This window comes from Microtus oregoni, unplaced genomic scaffold (genome assembly GCF_018167655.1).
Source record: "Microtus oregoni isolate MIOR12 unplaced genomic scaffold, Mior012 000112F_000, whole genome shotgun sequence".
NCBI lineage: Eukaryota > Metazoa > Chordata > Mammalia > Rodentia > Cricetidae > Microtus > Microtus oregoni.
In genome coordinates, this window is record NW_024544730.1 from 282,058 (window position 1) to 302,512 (window position 20,455).

General features: G+C 39.0%; 1 protein-coding gene across 1 annotated transcript in view; it reads right to left on the reverse strand.

Annotated features, from left to right (window-relative positions):
• Positions 1-494: 494 nt before the first annotated feature.
• LOC121443688 (protein Jade-3) overlaps positions 495-20,455 on the reverse strand; it is a 100,034-nt gene continuing 80,073 nt past the window's right edge. Inside the window, exons 11-14 of the mRNA XM_041645493.1 lie at positions 19,554-19,670; positions 5,828-6,298; positions 5,027-5,144; positions 495-2,732 (exon numbers count right to left, since the gene is read on the reverse strand). Of these exons, the coding sequence (XP_041501427.1) occupies positions 1,822-2,732; positions 5,027-5,144; positions 5,828-6,298; positions 19,554-19,670 (1,617 nt within the window). The 3' untranslated portion in view covers positions 495-1,821. The remainder of the gene's footprint in view (positions 2,733-5,026; positions 5,145-5,827; positions 6,299-19,553; positions 19,671-20,455) is intronic.

Below are 20,455 nucleotides of genomic sequence, written 5' to 3' on the forward strand. Positions count from 1 at the left end.
CCCCCCCCCCCCCAGAATTCAAAGGCATGAAAGCACACAGGCCAATTTACTGGCCTTTAATATAAGAAATTTAACACTCACCTCCATTATACTCTCATTACCATGAAAGTGTTAAATTTATATGTACCTAGAAGTATTCAAAAACAGAGGCCGAGGGTATTAAGAGGAAATTTTTTCCTCATTTTTCAACTAAAACAAAATTCAGAACACCTACTACACATGTTATAGTATGTTCACACATTTCATACATGTTCATAGGCACACAAACATTTTGAAGATGCAGCCAAAGGAAAGGCAAAATACAGGAGGGAGAGGGGGAGAGAGAGGGGGAGGGAGAGGGGGAGAGAGGGGGAGGGGGAGGGAGGGGGAGGGGGGGAGGGAGAGGGAGAGGGGGAGTGGGAGGGGGAGGGAGAGGGAGAGGGGGAGGGAGAGGGAGAACAAAACCCCAAAGATGCCTTTAACAAGGTTCTAAGAACAAAAGCAGGAGGGGCAAACTGCTCCACTGCATTGGCTAGAGGGCTACTGCCCTCACTGGCACCTACTGCTGCTTTCACCAGCATGAAACTTCAGAAATTGAAAATGGCCTCTTGTTTGAAAACTTTCTCCATATGTTCCCAAACTAGAAGAAAGAGAATATTATTTTAAGGCTAAGAAGAAAAGGGAGCTGAGAATTCCAGTCTGCCTCCCATTTTATAAACTGCTACTTTCCCCTTATCTTAAATGGGAAGCAGACCTATTTCATTCTCTAATTCAGAATTCTCTTCCTCTAGAAATGAATCAAGGCTGATTATTTGGTAATGTGGTATAATCAAGTTCTGAAAAATGGCTCTAACTTTTACACTTGGGAAATTGCCTTGGATTCAAAATTCATACAAAGCTAAATTATATCCATGTGTTAAACACATGCTTTCAAATTTGTCTGACAATAAAAATCTGTTTCAAAATTAAAGCAGGTAAGAATACTTAACCTTCTGCGCATTACACTATATTTTAATTATACCTCAATAAAAATTTTATAAACATTAAAGCAGGTATACAAAAACTGTCAGCCCAACTTTAGTCAAACTTATTTGAAAACAACACAAAAAACCCTGACCTGGTACAAATATCCCAGAAAAGGTCACACTTCAGGAAAGGCTCTGAAGTCTTTGCAAATGCCTTGAGAAGCAGAGCATTTCCTTGGAAGTAGTACTTTTGTAAACACTATCCACAAGTTAGCTTGTTAGCTGGATAAGAGAGTTATGAGTGTGTTCCCAACAAGCAGGTCTAGGAACAGGCACTGGACACTTAGGAGAATTGACTTTATACGATATGATACTGTGAAAGAAACTCAACCTTGCACGAAGCAAGGAAGACAATAGTGACAGTATCTGAGAATGCTGCTCTCCCGGTCTCTCCCTTAAAGAGGTTTATAGATACCAGTGGAATTAGAAACTTTCTACAGACATGAGCTCTAAGGAGTCACATGTTATAGTTTCAAAAGATAAGTAGCTTTAGTGTCTGTCATGTTCTCTCGCAAATCCATTGACAATACAATGATTCTTAATACGTAGTTTAATCAGTGTGTTAAGATAACTGAAAAGCGGTCCTGAAGTACTCACTGAGCAAATACTCTGGGCCCAACTGTTACCAGCAGCCTCCAACAAAGCAACCCCAGTCAATCTGCAACTCTTGTAATGTGCTTATAAAAACTAGACCTGAAACCTTTTCGAAACATCATACCATCATTTTCCCTGCAATTCCTCCTAATATACACTAGAATCCTTTGGGTGTTTAGATTTCCCCTAGAATGTGGGGCAAAGTCTGCTTAGGTATTTCTGATCACCTTTGCATTGAGCTGTGGGAATGAGGATGTGTCTCGCTTTTCCCATGGCATTCCCGAACAGAATCATGAGAAGGATTTTCTCGGTCAGAACTTTCTCTCTTTACCCTTGCTGTTTCTTTACTCCCTTCCCCTTCTGCTTCTGAATCGCTGGGCTCTAAATCAGGGCAATACCCATCAGTTTCCTGATATGGAGCTCTTCCTGCTGACCGCCTGAGAAGCTGTCTACCCCACAACTGCTCCTTAGAACTCACATTCTTAGTTGGTTTAACACAGTACTGGAGGTCCTCAGTGGGCCTCACCCATGTATTGGTGGCCTCCTTAAAGGATCTGCTAAAGTGTTCTATGCCAGATTTTCTAATGTTGCCCTGACTGGGCAAGTGGGGGCTGAGCATTGACTCCTGGTCACAGAAAATCTCATCTAAATTATCTTTCTGGGTGATGTTTCCAGACCAGTTGCCCTCCAGACCATTGGAACCGGCAAGCCTGGAGTTAGGCTGATTCTTCCCATTACCAATAGAAGCCTGTCCGTGGAGGGCAGCCTGAAGGGCCAGAGGCTTTCCTAATGATTGCCCATGATAGAGCTCGGCAGATGGAGCTCTCTGAGCAGGACTGGAACTCTTGGCTTCACTTCGAGAATGACTGCGACTAGCCAGCAAACAGTTACTCTTGATTTCTAGTGGATGTCGTGGATACATTTTCACATTCATGTCCAGCGCCTCCTCAGGCATTTGTGGGCTCCTTTTATTGTGACCAGGGGAGCTGCTGCCAGGCGAGGAGGGTTGGTGTTCTGTTTCTGTGGAGCTGTCTCTGCAGTCTTCTGAGGTTGATTTAGGCATTTTCAACTTTAAGGTGATACGTGGTGGTGGGTAAAACAATGAGTTCTCTAGTGCATTTGTCAAAGAAAGTCCTGAAATCAAAAAGGAAGATTTGCTTAACAACTGATTTAATTATTAAGCATATGTGTATCACAAAGAGAGTTCATGAACCTATTGTTCCAAATGTCTAATAAGCAACTGTCTCTGATGAGCATGTATACCATGGTGAGCAGGTAAAGTGAGCTGCAGTAGAGGATGAACCCAGAGTCCCACAGTATCCATGGCTCTCAACCTTTACACCTAAAAAACAATAGCAACAACTAGTGTGCTCTGTCTTCTGTCCCCATTTCCATGTCTTTCATTTCTTGTCTGTTTATGATTGGGCATATGGGTAATGAGTAGGACTGAAGATGTGCCTCAAACACAAGACATTTCAGATTTTATTGCTCATTCTCTTCAGGCATTCCCAAACAAGCCAAATAGAAAGCCACATAGGTATTTTATTTAATCTGGCATTAGAAGCAGTGGGTGGTTCCTGAATACTTTATGTCCTTACTTTATAATATCCTGATTACAAATTCCCATTGTGGGGTATAGAATAATTTAAAAAATATTATTGGACCCATATATGGGCACATGTGCGATAGCATGCACGTGAAGGTAGATGACAACATTATGGAGTCAGTTCTCTCCATCTTTACATGGGTTCTAAGGATCAAATTCAGGCCACCAGGCTTTTGAAGCAAATGCTGCTGAATCATCTTGCTGGCCCTGGGAGAGGTATAGGATGCCTATGCTAGGATGCATTAATTACCCGGATATATTACTATAAAATTGGTCTTTGCCCATTATCTTCTTATAATATATAGCTTCATAAAAATGAGAAAGGATAGCTTGGAAGTATCCTAAAGGATAGCATGCATTCCCCAAGGGACCATTTCGAACAACTACAGCCTCCATCTCTGCTAGGGCTTGCCACATGTTGATGCTGGAAGCTGCTATATTCTTGTTTTTATTTTCTTTTTTGTAAAAATTAATTTATTTATTATATAGACAGTGTTCTGTCTGTTTGTATGCTTGCTGGACATGAAGAGGGCACCAGATCTCATTACAGATGGTTGTGAGCCACCATGTGGTTGCTGGGAATTGAACTCAGGACCTCTGGAAGAGCAGTCAGTGCTCTTAACCTCTGAGCCATCTCTCCAGCCCAAGCTGCTATATTCTTATAATCAGAAGCCACTTGGCTGAGTCCAATCTTGTTATCACATAGAGGCTCCTCCCTGTTTTCCTTTACTTTTTATTGCTTTGACAGTCATGTTACGGGGTAACCTTGTGGCTGAGTATCCCTGCTACTTCCTGCTATACCAGTATCCTATAATGCAGCCACAAATACCCCAGGGGCTTTTGATGTCTACCTAACATCTTGTTTCTATGTTTTTTCTTATTTTATGGTTGGCTTTTAACAGGTGCTGATTTTATACATTTTGCCTAAGTTACCCTTAGTGATCAGGTTCTCCCACCTATTCTATATTAAAAGACAGATAGGGAAGTGTCCTGTACATGACTGTCATGATTCTAGCCAAGCATCTACTGTATCATCATGTATCTTTCTCATTAAGTGGGTAATGCAGGGATTTCTCTGTTTGACTGCTCTATCTTCTAGTTTAGTTCTTAGTTCCTAGTATAGTGGTATTCAACCTTCCTATTCTGTGACCCTTTAATACAGTTCCTCATGCTTAATGGTTCCCCAACCATCAAATTATTTCATTGCTACTTCATAAGTATAATTTTGCAACTGTTATGAATTGTAATGTAAATACCTATATTTTCTAATGGTCTTCCATGACCCCTGTGAAAAGGTTATTTGACCCCCAAGGGGTTGCAACCCACAGATTGAGAACCACTACCCTAGTAGGTTCTCAATAAATATTAGTGAATAAATGAAAAGATTAGAACTATATCTTTTAACTTCTAGCCAAAGATCTGTTTTAACAGATTACTTTTAAGATAAGGAACCCTGGAATTAAATGGTTTCTGGAAACTAGAATTTGGTGTTGGCTTCTTGATTTTAAATGAATTTGATAACTACAAAACACTTTCAGGGCTGTAATTAATAGATTATCTGGCTTAGATTTACAACTCTTCTAATCCTATCCTGGAATTTCTTTTCCTTCCTTTCATTTTTTTTTTCCTGGAAGGGAATTTCTACCCAGGAATTAATTTCTCATTGGAAGTTGACAGTGAAATAGGTCACATAATTATCAGAATTAGACTGAAGCATACAAAACAATTTTTAAGTGGCACAATAGATATAAAACCAAATTGTAAAAATGGATATAATCAGTCTCTATATTTGCTAGTACAATTTTAACACACAGGTTGTTACCTTCTGTAACTTCTTGGTTAATAAGCTGGACTTGCAAACCGAAGATCTGTTCTTGCACTTTGGTGTGTGAAAGTTTCAGCTTCTCTCGCCTGCTTATCATGTAGCATAGATTTCGAACCTGCAAGCCCAATCCCCAGTGAATAAAGATGTTTGTTATAATAAGCAAATTTACAGTTGAAATTGTTCAGTTACACTGAAGGTCACTGAGTTCCGGTGCCTGTGGGAGTGAGGAGTGAAGACAAGACCCAAGGGTCACAGACCATGACCCAAATCAAAGGAATTACTATAGCATGACAATCATCGGGACATGGTTCCCATGTCAATGGGCTTTAAGAGCAAGTGCTCCAAGATTCTCTCTGAAACCTATTCTCTAGTCTACAATTTAAGAGGATCAGTATTTATGTACACAGTCCAGCTGAGAAGATAATGGCATAATACGTTAGCCTCTCCTTTTTATCCCTGAGTATGAATGATAGCACTTGACATCTGTACCACCAAGCCTGGTTAATTTCCAGAATTAGACAATTATGAAATTTCCTAGGATAAACACAGTACCTAACTTTTCTCTCAATTCTTATAGCACTAAATTTACCTGGAAATCATAAATTAAAAAGTTCATAGAGCAAGTACTTATGAAGCCTTTCCAATCCCAGTCAAAGTTTAAACAGAACCCAATGTATGGGACCACAATGAACTCACATGATAAGGAAAGACACAGAAGCTCACACTATATAATGGGGTGGTCATTTTAAAAATATCTTCTATCTCTATGTAGACAATAGTAAGAGCTGGTCATCTTACCCTCTCTAGGTCCTGCCGCAGGTGCATAAACATTCTCATGCGAGTATGGATGTTTTCTTCTTTTGGCTGTACCAAGCCATTTTCTTCATCCTCTTTGGGAGGAATTAATGGTTTGTTGAAGTTGCTTTTGCGCTTCAGTTTCCAGTAGTTATAGATAAAGTCAACAGTTAATGCAGATAGCCCCAGCTCTTTGGCAACATCTTCCACCTGGACCAAGGTGTAGAATTCTTCCTCTAGTTCACGAAGTTTCTGTGTCCGCAGGCTGGTTTTCTCACTTTTTGCCTGGCTCTGCTCAGCAACTCTATGGTGGTGGTACTCGGCCTCCCCAATTTTTGGCTTGTTTTGGCCATGCTTGAGGCAAAATGACTTGAATTTTACTTCATCACCGTCATCTAGGATAGTCTTCATTTCCAAGCCGTGCTCAAAGGCACAGGTGACATGAAAGGCAGTGAGACAGCTTTTCACAGAGCACTGAAGGAGAAAAAAATGTGTTAAGGCAGTAGATGGGAAGAGGATAGGGAACACCTATGTCTCTGGCCCCAACTGTGAGCTTATAGAAAGCAAAAAAGACAGGGGAAGGCTTGACCATGACAAATATTTTACAAATAAAAAAAGGAGAAACATATTTTACAAGTAAGAATTTTTTAAAAAATTATTATATGCTTCCCCCCCCTTTTTTTAAAAAAAGATTTATTTATTTATTATGCATACAGTGTTCTGCCTGCATGTATGCCTGCAGACCAGAAGAGAGCACCAGATCTCGCTAGGGAGGTTGTGAGCCACCATGTGGTTGCTGGGAATTGAACTCAGGACCTCTGGAAGACCAGCCAGTGCTCTTAACCTCTGAGCCATCTCTCCAGCCCAAGAATTTTTTTATGTTACCCAGGAAACTTGGTCATATAGAAAAGAGCAAAAATATGAAATTCCCATTTTAAGGTTTCAATTTAAGCTGCAAGTATTGAGTTGCTTTTTTTGAGAAGTCTCTTAATTTATGTAAAGTTTTATATGGTTTCTTCTCTGCGTCTTCCACATTGCCTATATATGCTTTTATTGTAATACTTTTCACACACTACCTACTAATAGCTGAAAAATTCCTGGACATAAAGCTTAAGACAGAACCTACATCAGCTACCTATGTACCAGGATGTCATGAATTCAGGCAATACCATAAACTACTGAGAAAGCAGTTGCTCAGAATAAATGAAAGAAAAGACATAGTTAATATTATTGCTAGGACAGCCATGGCTCTAAAAGGTCACAATAAATCCAGTATCTAAGTAACCTTACTTCCTGAAATTGTTCTAATACACCTGAACTATGCATTAGACCACAGTCATGAATGGCTACTTAAATTTATACTAACTTAAATGGGGCCAAGATGTTGAGCCATGTTAGAACCCTTCTGTTGCATGTGTGAGGCCCTGGGTTTCATCTCCAAAATTACAAAAAAGGCTAATTAAAATTACATACTATGAGGAACAATGGCTCAGCAGATAAGGGGTTTTGCCACCAAAACTGATGATGAATTAGATCCCTAGGACCTACATGGTAGGAGAGAGCTGACTCTTGCAAGTTATTCCCTAATCTCCACGTGTGCGCTCCCTCAATAAATACGTGTTATTTTAAAAAATGACATACATTGAAAAATTTAACTCCTCAGTTCCAAGAACCACATTTCAGCCAAACTAGACAACACACACACACACACACACACACACACACACACACACACACACACACACACTCCATCACTGTAGTAAGTTACTGGAGGATTTTGTCACAGACATTTTAAAATAAGTTTGTACTACTCTGTCATTCACATTACCATGGAACACACTGACTATTCACAGGGAGAAAGAGCAGGAAGAATCTAGCCCATAAATTCCTGTGCCTAAGCTAAATTACCATTTGTTATGATTAAAATGTTATAGCTTTTGAGTTGGGTGGTGGTGCATGCCTTTAATCCTAGCACTCACAGAGATCTCCGTGAGTTCAAGGCCAGTCTGGTCTACAAGAGCAAGTTCCAGGACAGGCTCCAAAGCTACAAAGAAACCCTTTATCAAAAAACTAAAAAAAGTTGTTACAGATTTCCTTTTAAGAGATCTTAAAATACATTGGTACACATATATGCTAACATGAGATTTTTTTTCTAAGAAAATAGAATGAGACCACATATACTGTCAAAACCTTTATGAATTAAATCAAATGTCCTTAATTTTCTGAATGAAAAGTTAAGAGCAAATATTATTTATTTATTTTATTTACTTATATACTTTTTCAAGACAGAATTTCTCTGTGTAGTCCTGGTTGTCTTGGAACTCACTTTGTAGACCAGGTTGGCCTCAAACTTACAGAGACCCACCTGCCTCTACCTCCTGAGTGCTGAGATTAAAGGTATGAGCCACCATGCCTGGCAAGAGTAAATATTTTTTAAAAGTAAAAATAAAAAAGAAAGAAAAAAGAATATGGCAGGACTTTTCATAGTTCAAGATACCCAATAAAAATGAAAACAAAATAACAGCAGCATTATTTTCTAATAGCTGGCTTTCCTCTTTACCACCAAAATGTACAAACTTTTAATTATAATATCACATGACTTTAAAAATATTCATGTGAATGTGTATGCATGTTTACTATGTATATGGAAGTCAGAAGAGGTGTCAGATCACCTGGAACTGGAGTTACAGAGTTGTGAGCAGGTCTATGTGGGTGTTGGGAATTGAACTTGGGTCCTTTGCAAGAATATCGAACTCTTTTAACTACTGAGCCATTTTTTCAGTTCCCAGAATGATCTTTTCTAAAAACTAGATGGGTTTTATAGCAGTTTGCTTAAGAGACATTCCTAATTATCACTTATGTATTTTTTTTTATCTGGTGCAGTTTATATTTCTACATTCTATAACTTTGATCTGGGAGATGATCTGTTTTTAATACCCCACTGATAGTTGCTGAAGACTGTCTCATATTATTTGTTGTATAATTATTTCATTTTTCTTGAATACTCAATCCTCTTCTTCTAAGACAATACTGTCAACTAGTAAAGGAATTTTTCAAGACAGGTTTTCTCTGTGTATCCCTGGCTATCCTGGAACTCACTATGTAGACCAGGCTGGACTTGAACTCACAAAGATAGTCTGCCTCTGCCTCCCGAGTGCTAGGATCAAGGTGTGTAGCACCACTCCTGGCAGGAGGTTTATCTTTAAACAACTTCAAAGGATAAAAAAAAATCAGGAATGGGATATAACTCTAATATCATCTAATCCAGCCTTTACACTTACTGTTAATTAAACTTATCCTAAATTATGTGATTTAGACATGTCCATTTCCAATGAAGTGGTAATCTAGATACCTACTAGATTCTTTCACTGACAAAAGCACATTCTCACAAAACAGCCCTTCTTAGCTTTGGATAGTTCTTTTGGAAAATTTGGTTATATTACATAGAAATATGTATCCTTAAAATTTCCACATATTTGACAAACCTTATGAAAATGAGGATGATGTTAAGCTCAAGATGCATTTTTATCTGAGTATTTTTATTATCAATTGGCTTAAATCTATATACAGATACTTATAAACCAAATAGTAAAAGGCATATTTTAGCAACAACCAATAAAATGTTAAAAACGAATAAATGTCTTCCAGGATAAATTTATAGAATGTAGAGAGAGAAATTACACAAAAAAGACAAATACATGGATGATAATAAGGAATGTCTCTTAGCAAACTCTGCCGTAAAATCATCTAGTTTTATTTTTATTTTTTTTTTCTGATAGCAATAGAAGACCAATTAGGAGAGGAGTTGAGACGCTTCAGGTGGCTCTATATAACTAGGATGTGTCTTAAAGATGATGTGGTTAATTAGGTAGAAGAGAAATTATTTAATACATGCAGAGAATGGTAGAACAAAGTGAAGGTTATGTCTGGATTTTGAGTTGGACAATTACTTCAAGTTGTTTTTCATTATATTAGATGTTTTCTATTGCCATAGCTTCAATGTAATCTCCAGTTATGGTTTTTTTTCTTTTATTAATTTTTCTATTTATTTTTAATATTTTTTACAAATTTCCTCCTCCTCCCAGCCTCCCATTTCCCTCCCCCTCCTCCCACCCTTCTCCCCCTCCCCCCACTCCTCTCCCCCTCCCTCTCCAGCCCAAAGAGCAGTCAGATTTCCCTGCCCTGTGGTAAGTCCTAGGTCCTCCCCCCTCCGTGCATTTCTAGGAAGGTGAACATCCAAACTGGCTAGGCTCCCACAAAGCCAGCACATTAGGTAGGTTCAAAACCCCGTGCCATTAGAGTACTATGCTGCGTTAAAAAACAATGACTTCTCAAATTTTGCATGCAAATGGATGGAAATAGAAAACACTATCCTGAGTGAGGTGTCCCAGACCCAAAAAGATGAATATGGGATGTACTCACTCATAATTGGTTTCTAGCCATAAACAAGGGTCACGGAGTCTACACTTGGTGATCCCAAAGAAGCTAAGTAAGAAGAACCTTCATCTGGTGATGGATGGAGACAGAGACAGAGACCCACACTGGAGCACTGGACTGAGCTCCCAAGGTCCCGATGAGGAGCAGAAGGAGGGAGAACATGAGCAAAGAAGTCGGGACCACGAGGGGAGCACCCACCCACTGAGACAGTGGAGCTGATCTATTGGGAGCTCACCAAGGCCAGCTGAACTGTGACTGAAAAAGCATGGGATAAAACTGGACTCTCTGAGCATGGCGAACAATGAGGGCTGATGAGAACCCAAGGATCATCTAGTTTTAGAAAAGGTTATTCTGTGGTATTTATAATTGGAAGTCTGTGTACACTTTGGGGCTAAAAGAAGAAAGCACAGCCAACTTTTGGAGTCAAATATTTATTTATTGCTATTATAAAATAATGTTGCTATGAAAATTTATGCAGAAGTTTTTATTTATGTTTTCCTTTCTTTTGAATACCGTGTGGCAAAGGATTAACCTTGCCCAAAGAAGGGTTTGACCCTTTGCCTCTATTACCTGAGAAGTAGCAAGTAAGCCTTTGGAATGTTCTAATATGTAGTTTATGCTAACTGTGTGACTATGGTAGAGGCTTTGGGTTACATGATATCAACCTGACTTCCAGAAGGACCCAAGAACAAGGTGTCAGACAAATGGAATATTACCTCTGGCCTCCAAGGCTATGAGTGGAGAAATAAACACGGAATGCATGGTTTTGGGGGTGATATAGTGAGGAGCATAAGATATACACCTCCTTGGACAAGCTGTGGTATTTAGGCAGGGAATGGAGGGCATGGTGGTCACTGACCCTGACTACTCTAATGAGTCATAAACCCAGTTATCTTCAGGTTACTGTGGAGACTGAGAGCACAGAGTGGCCTTTGAGCTGATACTTTATAACTGGTACTTGGTCATTAGGTAGGCCTACTCTTGGGTTATCAATTTATTTCTGCAGCCTCCTTTGGGGTTATTAATTCCTGGGTAGGGTCTGGTAGGCAGAGTACTAGGTTTCCTTGATTCTTTCTGTCCAGTGCAGAACGTGGCATTTTTTTGCCTCCCCATTCTTTGATGCATTTGCAGAATACCCCTTAGCTTATGCATTAACTGGCCATGTAAGCCTTAAATCAAGTATGAGGATTTGGTGTGAATCTTGCCATATCCCCACTAGAGGGGGGAGAGGGAGGAAGAGAGGGAGGGAGGGAGGGAGGGAGTTAGAGACGGTAAGTGGCAACCTGCTTGGCTCCTATGGCCAGCACTGGCTTTTAGTAGCTAAACAGAGAAACTTCTAGAGCAATAACATAACGGATAACATATCCTGAGTAGGTCCAGCCCTATAGGAGCAGCAGCATGTAGCAGCAACTTGTACTGTGGGAAAAGAGAGGTATTAAGATAGATCCAGTTCTCTCCCTCTCCCAGACCTGGTACATTCTAGTATTTAAAGACTGGGAGCCAGGCGGTGGTGGCGTACGCCTTGAATCCCAGCACTCGGGAGGCAGAGGCAGGCGGATCTCTGTGAGTTCGAGACCAGCCTGGTCTACAAGAGCTAGTTCCAGGACAGGCTCCAAAGCCACAGAGAAACCCTGTCTCAAAAAACAAACAAACAAACAAACAAAAAGACTGGGAAAGGATGTTGTGTCAATTATATATTTAAAAAATTCAGCCTATTTATCTTTTTACTATAGTTTTAGGTTTTTCAAAATTTTGTTATTTATAGTTTTATTCATATTTTATTTATATCTATTCACTTTTACCTGACTTTATTTACATCTTCTATATCTGTATTTTAAAACAGCTTACTCTTTTCCTCAGCTTCATTTTTTGTTTATTTTTTTCCTTTTTCCTACACCATCTTTATTTCATTTATTACCTTTATTCATTTTTTAGTTTAGGCTTAGCCTTGAACTTCCAGTCCTCCTGCCTCCCTGTCCCATGTGCTGGGCTTACAGGTGTGTACCACCTTTACTAATTATTTGAGACACGGTCTCACTATGTAAAACCTGGCTGGTTTAGCGCTTGCTATGGTAGACCAGGTTGGTCTGAAACTCATAGAGATCCACCTGCCTCTGCCTCTTTAGTGCTGGGATTAAAGGTGTGCACCACCACCACCTGGTTCCATCTTAACTTTTAACTCCATAGTTTATTCCACATTTTTGCCACTTTCTTTTCTTTACAAAGATTAAATTTTAATTTCAACTCTGCAGATATGCATGCCTTTATGTGGTTATATGCATAATAGTGCAGTGTCTTGATGATAATGGACTAAACCTCTGAACTATAAACCAGCCCCAATTAAATGTTTTCCTTTACAAGAAAAAAAAATAGTGCAGTGTCTTGGAGCTGGAGTTATAGGCAGCAGCTGTAAGCAACCCAATTCACGCTGGGAACCAAACTTGGGTCTTCTAGAAGAGCATTATATATTACTAACTACTGATATGTCTCTATAGCCTATTTTCTTTTCTACAGCTACTGGTGGTATAGTCGTTTGACTTTTATGTTTCATACTTGCTTTGTTTTGGTGTTATGATGATTAATCACTAATGTCAACTGCCAGGGTTTAGCATCATCATGAAAACACTCTGTGGTGTCTTTGACACTATTTCTAGAAATATTTAGCTGAGTAAGGAAGGTTGACAATGTTGGTGGAACCATCATCATTGGTTAGTGAATTACAAAGGAGAAATTGAGTCGAACATTCATCTCACTTTCTATTTTCTGACTACAGACACAGTATGACTTGCTGACTCATTCTTCTGACACTGTGCTTTCCCTGCCAGGGTGGACTATACCTTCAAAGTGTGAGCCCAAATAAACCTTTCCTTCCTTAAGTTGCTGTTGTCAGGTATTTTGTCACAGGAATACATAAAATTAATTAATAGATATGTTGCTGTTACAGCATTTTCTTCCTGCCTAGCTATTGGCCATTCAGTTTTTTATTATACCAATCACAGCAACACATTTTCACATAGCATACAAATAACTCACAACAGTTTACAGAAACGATGCCATAAATGGTCTACTCTTATACTCTAACATCTACGGTAACGACCAGCTCTTATCTCTCAGCCCTACAATCTGAGAAGAGATGTCACTGAAGTGTTACCTAACTTTTCCCATTTTTTTTGGTTTTAAAATTGGATGGCTTGACTATATAGCCAAAGTTGGCTTTGAAGTCTTCTACCTCCCAAGTGTTGGCTTTACAGGCATGTATCACATCATGTCTAGCCCATGTTTACATTTATCTCCCCTTAAAATGTTTTGAGCTCCCAAAGGCAGAGATTATAACAGTCTTAGAACAAGAACAACTTCCATTAATGAATTGTGAAATATATGAAAAAAAAAAAAACAAAAAAACCAATGACATGCTTCTCTAGGTGGGTGGAGGAGTGCTCTTTTATGTGTGGAGACTAGAGGTTGATGTCCTTAGTTGCTCTCCACTTTATATTTGAAACAAAGTCTGCTTCTGAACGTGGAGCTCACCATTTCAGCTTACTGGCTAGCCAGTTAAGCGATTCCAGGATCTGCCTGCTTCTGCACATCACTCCCAGAGCTGGGATTACAGATGTATGATGCCAAACATTTAGTTTTAAATAGGTGCTGGGGATTCAAATTCAGGTTCTCATGCTTGTGCAGCAAGTACTTAACCACTGAGCTATCTCCTCCACCTTCCTTTTAATCTTAGTATTTCATTTTCCTTATTGTGTCACTTTTAATAGTCACTGGAAAAAAATGTACTTTCTTATTTACTAGTTCTCCACTTGAAGATTTTATCTTTTAGAAGTTAATTTCCATCACAATTGAACTCATATTGGCCTAACAGTAAACTCGTGCTAGTTTACCAATTTAAATTTTGTATACTTGTAAGTGACTTCAAACAGGCCCTTATCTCTCTACCATCAATCCAAACCACAAATGTTGGATGATTCTATTTAGTTTGGCTAGCCAAATACATGTTAGAGATTTTTATCAGATAATCAGATTTACTCTAGGGAATAATAATATGGGCATATACAATTACTAGCTGTCCCATTAACATGTATATTTATCTGTTAGGTACTATGCTATGTTCTCTGCCATCTTAAGTAATTACTATTATTGTCTCCAATTATAGTTGTGGAAACTGAAGCCCAGAGATGTTAGGTAACTTTTCTAAGCTTACATAACCAGCAAGAAGACCAGGTTTCAAATCCTGGGAGGCTGGCGCCAAAGAGTATATCCCTCCTCTTCTCTCCTCTCCCCTCTTTCCACTTTCCTCCATCTTTTTTTTCCCACCTTGTGTTTTAAGACAGGGTCTAACTATATGGCCTAGGCTGGCCCACAACTGGTGGTACTACTGCCCCAGCCTTCCAAATGTTAGGGCTTATAGGTGCATGCTATCATACCCAGCTTCAAAGCCATTTTTTTTTTTCTAGACACAGTCTCAGTTCATAGACTAGGTCAAGCCTCAGGATCTAGATAGAATAGGAACTCCAAAATAAGATACAGAATAGAGAAATTTGGGAAATCTGGCAATTAGAGCAAGTATGTCTAGAAAGCTGGGCAAAATCCAGACTAGTGTCTGCTAAAGGATTATCAGAAGCCTTCATGCTCAAAAAGGCTCTTATTTAAACACTGTCTATGGCCACATTGCAAAGTTGAGTGGCTGTGACAAGAAACTACATGGTCTACAAAGTCTAACATATTTACTATCTTGCTATTTACAGAAAAAATTTAACAGTCCTTCCTCTAACCATTAAAGACCCATATAATTTCTTTGATCTTCTTTCCCAAACATTCCATATTCATCTTGCTGGATTCTTTCTTTTTTATCAAATAGGCCAGGCACACTCCTATCTCATGGCTGTTTCCTCTGCCTGGAACACTTTCATCCTAAACATCTACATAGTTTTTTTGTCTTGCACTGAAGTCTTTGTTCAAATGTTACCTCCATAGTTAGTCCTACCCTAACCCTCAGCTTAAACTTGTAACTCACACTCCCTGCATCACACTTCCAAACTCCTTACTGACCTCCACAGTCTTTTCCACAGCAGGTATCACCTTCTAACATTTTATTTAACATCTATTGCTGTCTACTTTTACAAACTAAAATATAAACTCCACAGTTGTAGACCCAAAGTAAACCCTAGTATACAATTAGGCATATACAGTTGTTGAGCATATTAAATTTCCTTATACTAAAGTTTGTTATAAGGATGCAGTTCAGTGGTAAAGCATTTGCTCAGCATACTTGAGATCTTGAGATTAATCTCCAGCACCACACAAAAATAGAAGTGGGAGGACCTTGGACTTCCCACAGGGCAGAGAATCTGGACTGCTCTTCATTCTCGAGAGGAAGGGGGAATGGAGTGGGGGGGAGAGGGGGAGGGGGCAATGTGTGGGAGGAGGGGGAGGGAAATGGGGAGAAGGCAGAAATTTTATTTTTCAACAACTAAAAAAAAATAAACAAAAAAATAAAGAAAAAAATGCATAATAGCAGCATAGACACCAAGAGAAACAATAAATGGGACCTCCTGAAACTGAAAAACTTCTGTAAAGCAAAAGATGCAGTCAGCAAGACAAAATGGCAGCCTACAGAATGGGAAAAGATCTTCACCAACCTCACATCACACAGAAGACTGATCTCCAAAATATGCACATAAGTCAAGAAATTGGTCATCAAAATAACAAATAATCCTATAAAAAAATGGGACACAGACCTAAACAGATAACTTTCAACAAAGGAATCTAAAATGACTGAAAGACACTTAAGAAATGTTCAACATCCTTAGCCATCAGAGAAATGCAAATCAAAACAACTCTGAGATTCCATCTTACACCTGTAAGAATGGCCAAGATCAAAAACACTGATGACAACTTATGCTGGAGAGGTTGTGGGGAAAGGGAAACACTCCTGCATTGCTGGTGGGAATGCAAGCTGGTACAGTCCCTTTGGATGTCAGTGTGACGATTTCTCAGAAAATTAGGAAACAACCTTCCTCAAGACCCAGCAATATCACTTTTGGGTATATATCCAAAGGATGCTCAATCGTGCCACAAGGACATGTGCTCAACTATGTTCATAGCAGCATTGTTTGTCATAGCCAGAACCTGAAAATAAACTAAATGCCCCTCGACTGAAGAATGGATAAGCAAAATGTGGTACATTTAAAGCAATGGAGTACTGCACAGTAGAAAAAAATAATGACATCTTAAAAATCTGCAGGCAAATGGATGGAGCTAGAAACATCATATTGAGTGAGGCAACTTAGACCCAGAAAAACAATTATCATATGTACTCACTCATAAATGGTTTTTAAACATAAAGTAAAGCAAACCAGCCTGCAAATCACAATCCCAGAGAAACTAGACAACAAAGAGGACCCTAAGAGAGACATACATGGATTTAATCTATACGGGAAGTAGAAAAAGACAAGATCTCCTGAGTAAATTGGGAGCATTGGGACCTTGGGAAAGGGTTGAAGGGGAGGGGAGAGGAAGCAAGGGGAGCAGAGAAAAATGTATAGTTCAATAAAAATCAATAAAATGTGTAATCTTGCCGGGCGATGGTGGCGCACGCCTTTAATCCCAGCACTCGGGAGGCAGAGGCAGGCGGATCTCTGTTAGTTCGAGAGCAGCCTGGTCTACAGAGCTAGTTCCGGGACAGGCTCCAAAGCCAGAGAAACCCTGTCTCGAAAAACCAAAAAAAAAAAAAAGTGTAATCTTTTCTAAAAAAATGCATAATAGCCTCAATTTAGTCAGAGTTCTCTAAAATCAAGAATCTGAACTTTAAGAAATAAAATTAAAAACCGTTGGTCTACAGACAAAAAAACCTCTAGAATGTTCCATCTACTCATCTGTTTATCTATTAGCCACCCATTAATCTAGTATTTACTGTATGTCTAACCATGTCAAGGTGTGGGGAAAGCGTAGAACAAAACTAGGTAAGATAAAACTCATAGATGAACAATATAATAGAACACAGAATGTGTAGCCTAATGCTGCAATGCAAACTCAGATCTGCAAAGGATAAGGCCAATGTTTTTTTTCCTCACTATGTTATTAATTACTGATTGCATAAAAATAATCTTTAACAGCAAAATAGTGGGAAATGTGGGTGCCATAATGAGGAGAATAAGTAATTTTTTGAATACAAAGTCAATCTCCACTGTAAAATTATTAAATAATGCACATGGAAAATATTGTTTTGATGGAATATATGTATTATAAATTAATTTGATACAAGGAAACATATGCATTTATTTAATGAACCCTAAATGAATACTAATGGTGGAATGGTATCATCTTAGCCTTTAAGAGGCTCATATATGGAGAGCAAACAGGAAAGAACTTAAACAAACAGACAATGTGATAGGTTAGTGGCTCAGGGTTTCTACTGCTATGATAAAACACCAATACCAGGCCTGGCACAGTGGTCCATGAACTTAATCCCAGCACTTGGGAGGCAGAAATGTGTGGATCTCTGTGAGTTCGAGGCCAGATTGGTCTACAAAGCGAGTTCCAGGACAGTAAGGGCTGTTACACAGAGAGCGCCTGTCTCAAAAAACCCAAAACCAGGAAAAACAAAGTAACAAACATCCTCACAAAAAAACAAAAATCCACCATAATCAAAAGTATCTTAGGGAGAAAAGGGTTTATTTCATCTTACAATTTGCATAATCCAAGGAAGTCAGGACAGAAACGCAAGGTGGGAAATGATGCAGAGGCCGTGGAAGAGTCTACTGCCTTGCTCCTATGGCTTGTTCAAACTGCTTTCTTATAGTACCCAGGACTAGACTGGGAGTGGCACCCCCCCCCCCACACACACATGGTGGGCTGGAACCTCTCATATCAGTCATCAATCAAGAAAATGCATCACAGGCTTGTCTATTTATGGGCATTTTCTCAATTGAGTCATTTCCAAAATAACCCTAGCTTGTGTTGAATTGACATAATATTAGACAGCAAAGTCCATAAATATTAGGGGGACACTTTTCCTTTATAAATACTAAAATGTTATAGCTAAGATAAATAAAATCAGCCAAAAGAAATTTTTAAAAAACATGACAAGTGCTCATATTTGTTAGATAACAAGTCTGCAACCTGATATGCTAATCAGCAGTGAACACCTAGTGTCATTGTCTTAAGTTATGACATTACAGAGACTCCTTTCTCTGAAGGTGTACAGGAAAATCTAATTTCAACCGTCTGCAGCTTACATACAGTAAGACTATGGAATGGAAGGTCAGTCCTTCCTTCCCACTTACAAGCAGTACCACCTTAGTATGTTTGGAACAGAAAGTGAAGTGATACTGTACCTCAGATATTTTAGAAAACATTACTTGTACTGCCATGTGCAACATAGAAGCCTATGAGAATGATTTTCAAAACTAGTCACCAGACTATCTATTCAAATATACCTTTCCATACTCAAATGTTTATAGAGCCATCTATTCAATCATTCTGGATCTTAAATTGACAATTAATGAATTTACTGAACATGGACTTATAGCTTAGAGTTATAGGCTTATAGCTTTAGAGTTATAGCTTATTCCTACTAAGAATGAAATCACTCAGCTTCAGAGTTCAGTTAATTCATGAGCTCTGACACTAAAAGGTTAAATACCACTATGAGTATTATTTTGAGAAAGGATCTCACTATGTTTTTTCAGGTTGGCCTTGGACTCCTGAACTGAACTGATTCGTCTGTCCCAATTTCCCGAGTAGCTGGGCCTAAGGTGTATATCACTATGCCCACAACCAATATGAATGTTGAAAGGAATAGGCTTAGTAGTAAAACCATTTATTGTTTTTTCAGAGGATCCAAGTTCCCAGCTATGCTGGATGGTTCACAACAACCTGTAAATCCAGTTCCAGGAGATCCAACACCCTCTTCTAGCCTCTGGGGGTACCCACACACATACACATAAATAAAAATAAATCTTTAAAAAAAACCATGAGCCGGGCGGTGGTGGTGCATGCCTTTAACCCCAGCACTCGGGAGGCAGAGGCAGGCAGATCTCTGTGAGTTTGAGGCCAGCCTGGCCTACAAGAGCTAGTTCCAGGACAGGCTCCAAAGCTGCAGAGAAACCCTGTCTCGAAAAACCAATCCCCCCCCCCCCCAAAAAAAAACCAAAAACCAAGCTGAATAGCCTGGAAGCAACATCTGAAAAGATTTCCACACATGCTCTGTGGAATGACACCGTCCTGCACATGAGAGGGGAGACTCTTGGTTTTAGCTCATTCCACTACTTCTCAGGGCACTTACCTGAATACAAGCCCCTGTCTTCAACTTGCACAGGCTGCAAACTAAGGCCCACCGGCTAGGTGGAATATGGGAGATTTTTGTGATGGGTTCCATTCTCTCAGGACAAGCGATGCTGACCTACAAATAAAATATCATAAGGCAGAAGCACCAAGGCATCTCAGAAGTACTTTTCACAAACTATAAATGATGTTATATGAAGCTGAGAACATTAAAACAATGAGGTAAGCCGTATCTTCCAAGGTTAGTATGAAACTAAGAATAAACAAAACAGATCTCTTTTCATTGCTCAGTCCTTCAGTTACTTCTAGCAATGTAAACAATTCATATATGTGATGTGAGTGCACGAGGGTAGACTAGGTAGTCATGGTTACCTTAAAGAATCAAGATATATCCATCTTTACTTAGGAACCAAAGAAAGCTACTAAGGAAAGGAAAGAAAGTTTAGAAATTCTAGTATCTGTTTTATGTTAGAGATGGTACCACATGCCTTGCTATTTCATTTAATCAACTAAATATAAAGACAGGCGGTGACAGATCTTTATATTTGGTTCACAAAGCAGGATAATATTGTTGGAAAGTAGCAGCAAATTTATGTAATGAAGAGACTGCAGCATGTAATTAGAAAGAATGAGGATGATATCACTTCTAAACCCCAATCTTTAAAACTATGTAACTATTATTAGCTTACCCTACTCTCTCAGCCAAAGTAGCTTCAAAGTGAAATTAAGTCTTTGGGGATGCTGAAAGGAAAGGTATACTTTAAAAAAGATGAAAAAATTCTTTTCCATCTGGAAACAAAGGGTCAATCTAATTACTGCTAAAAATGTGTTCTTGTTTCTCTTTTATAACTTTATACATGCCTTTTAAAAGAAAGAAACTGTTTTCTAAATATTTATTCTATT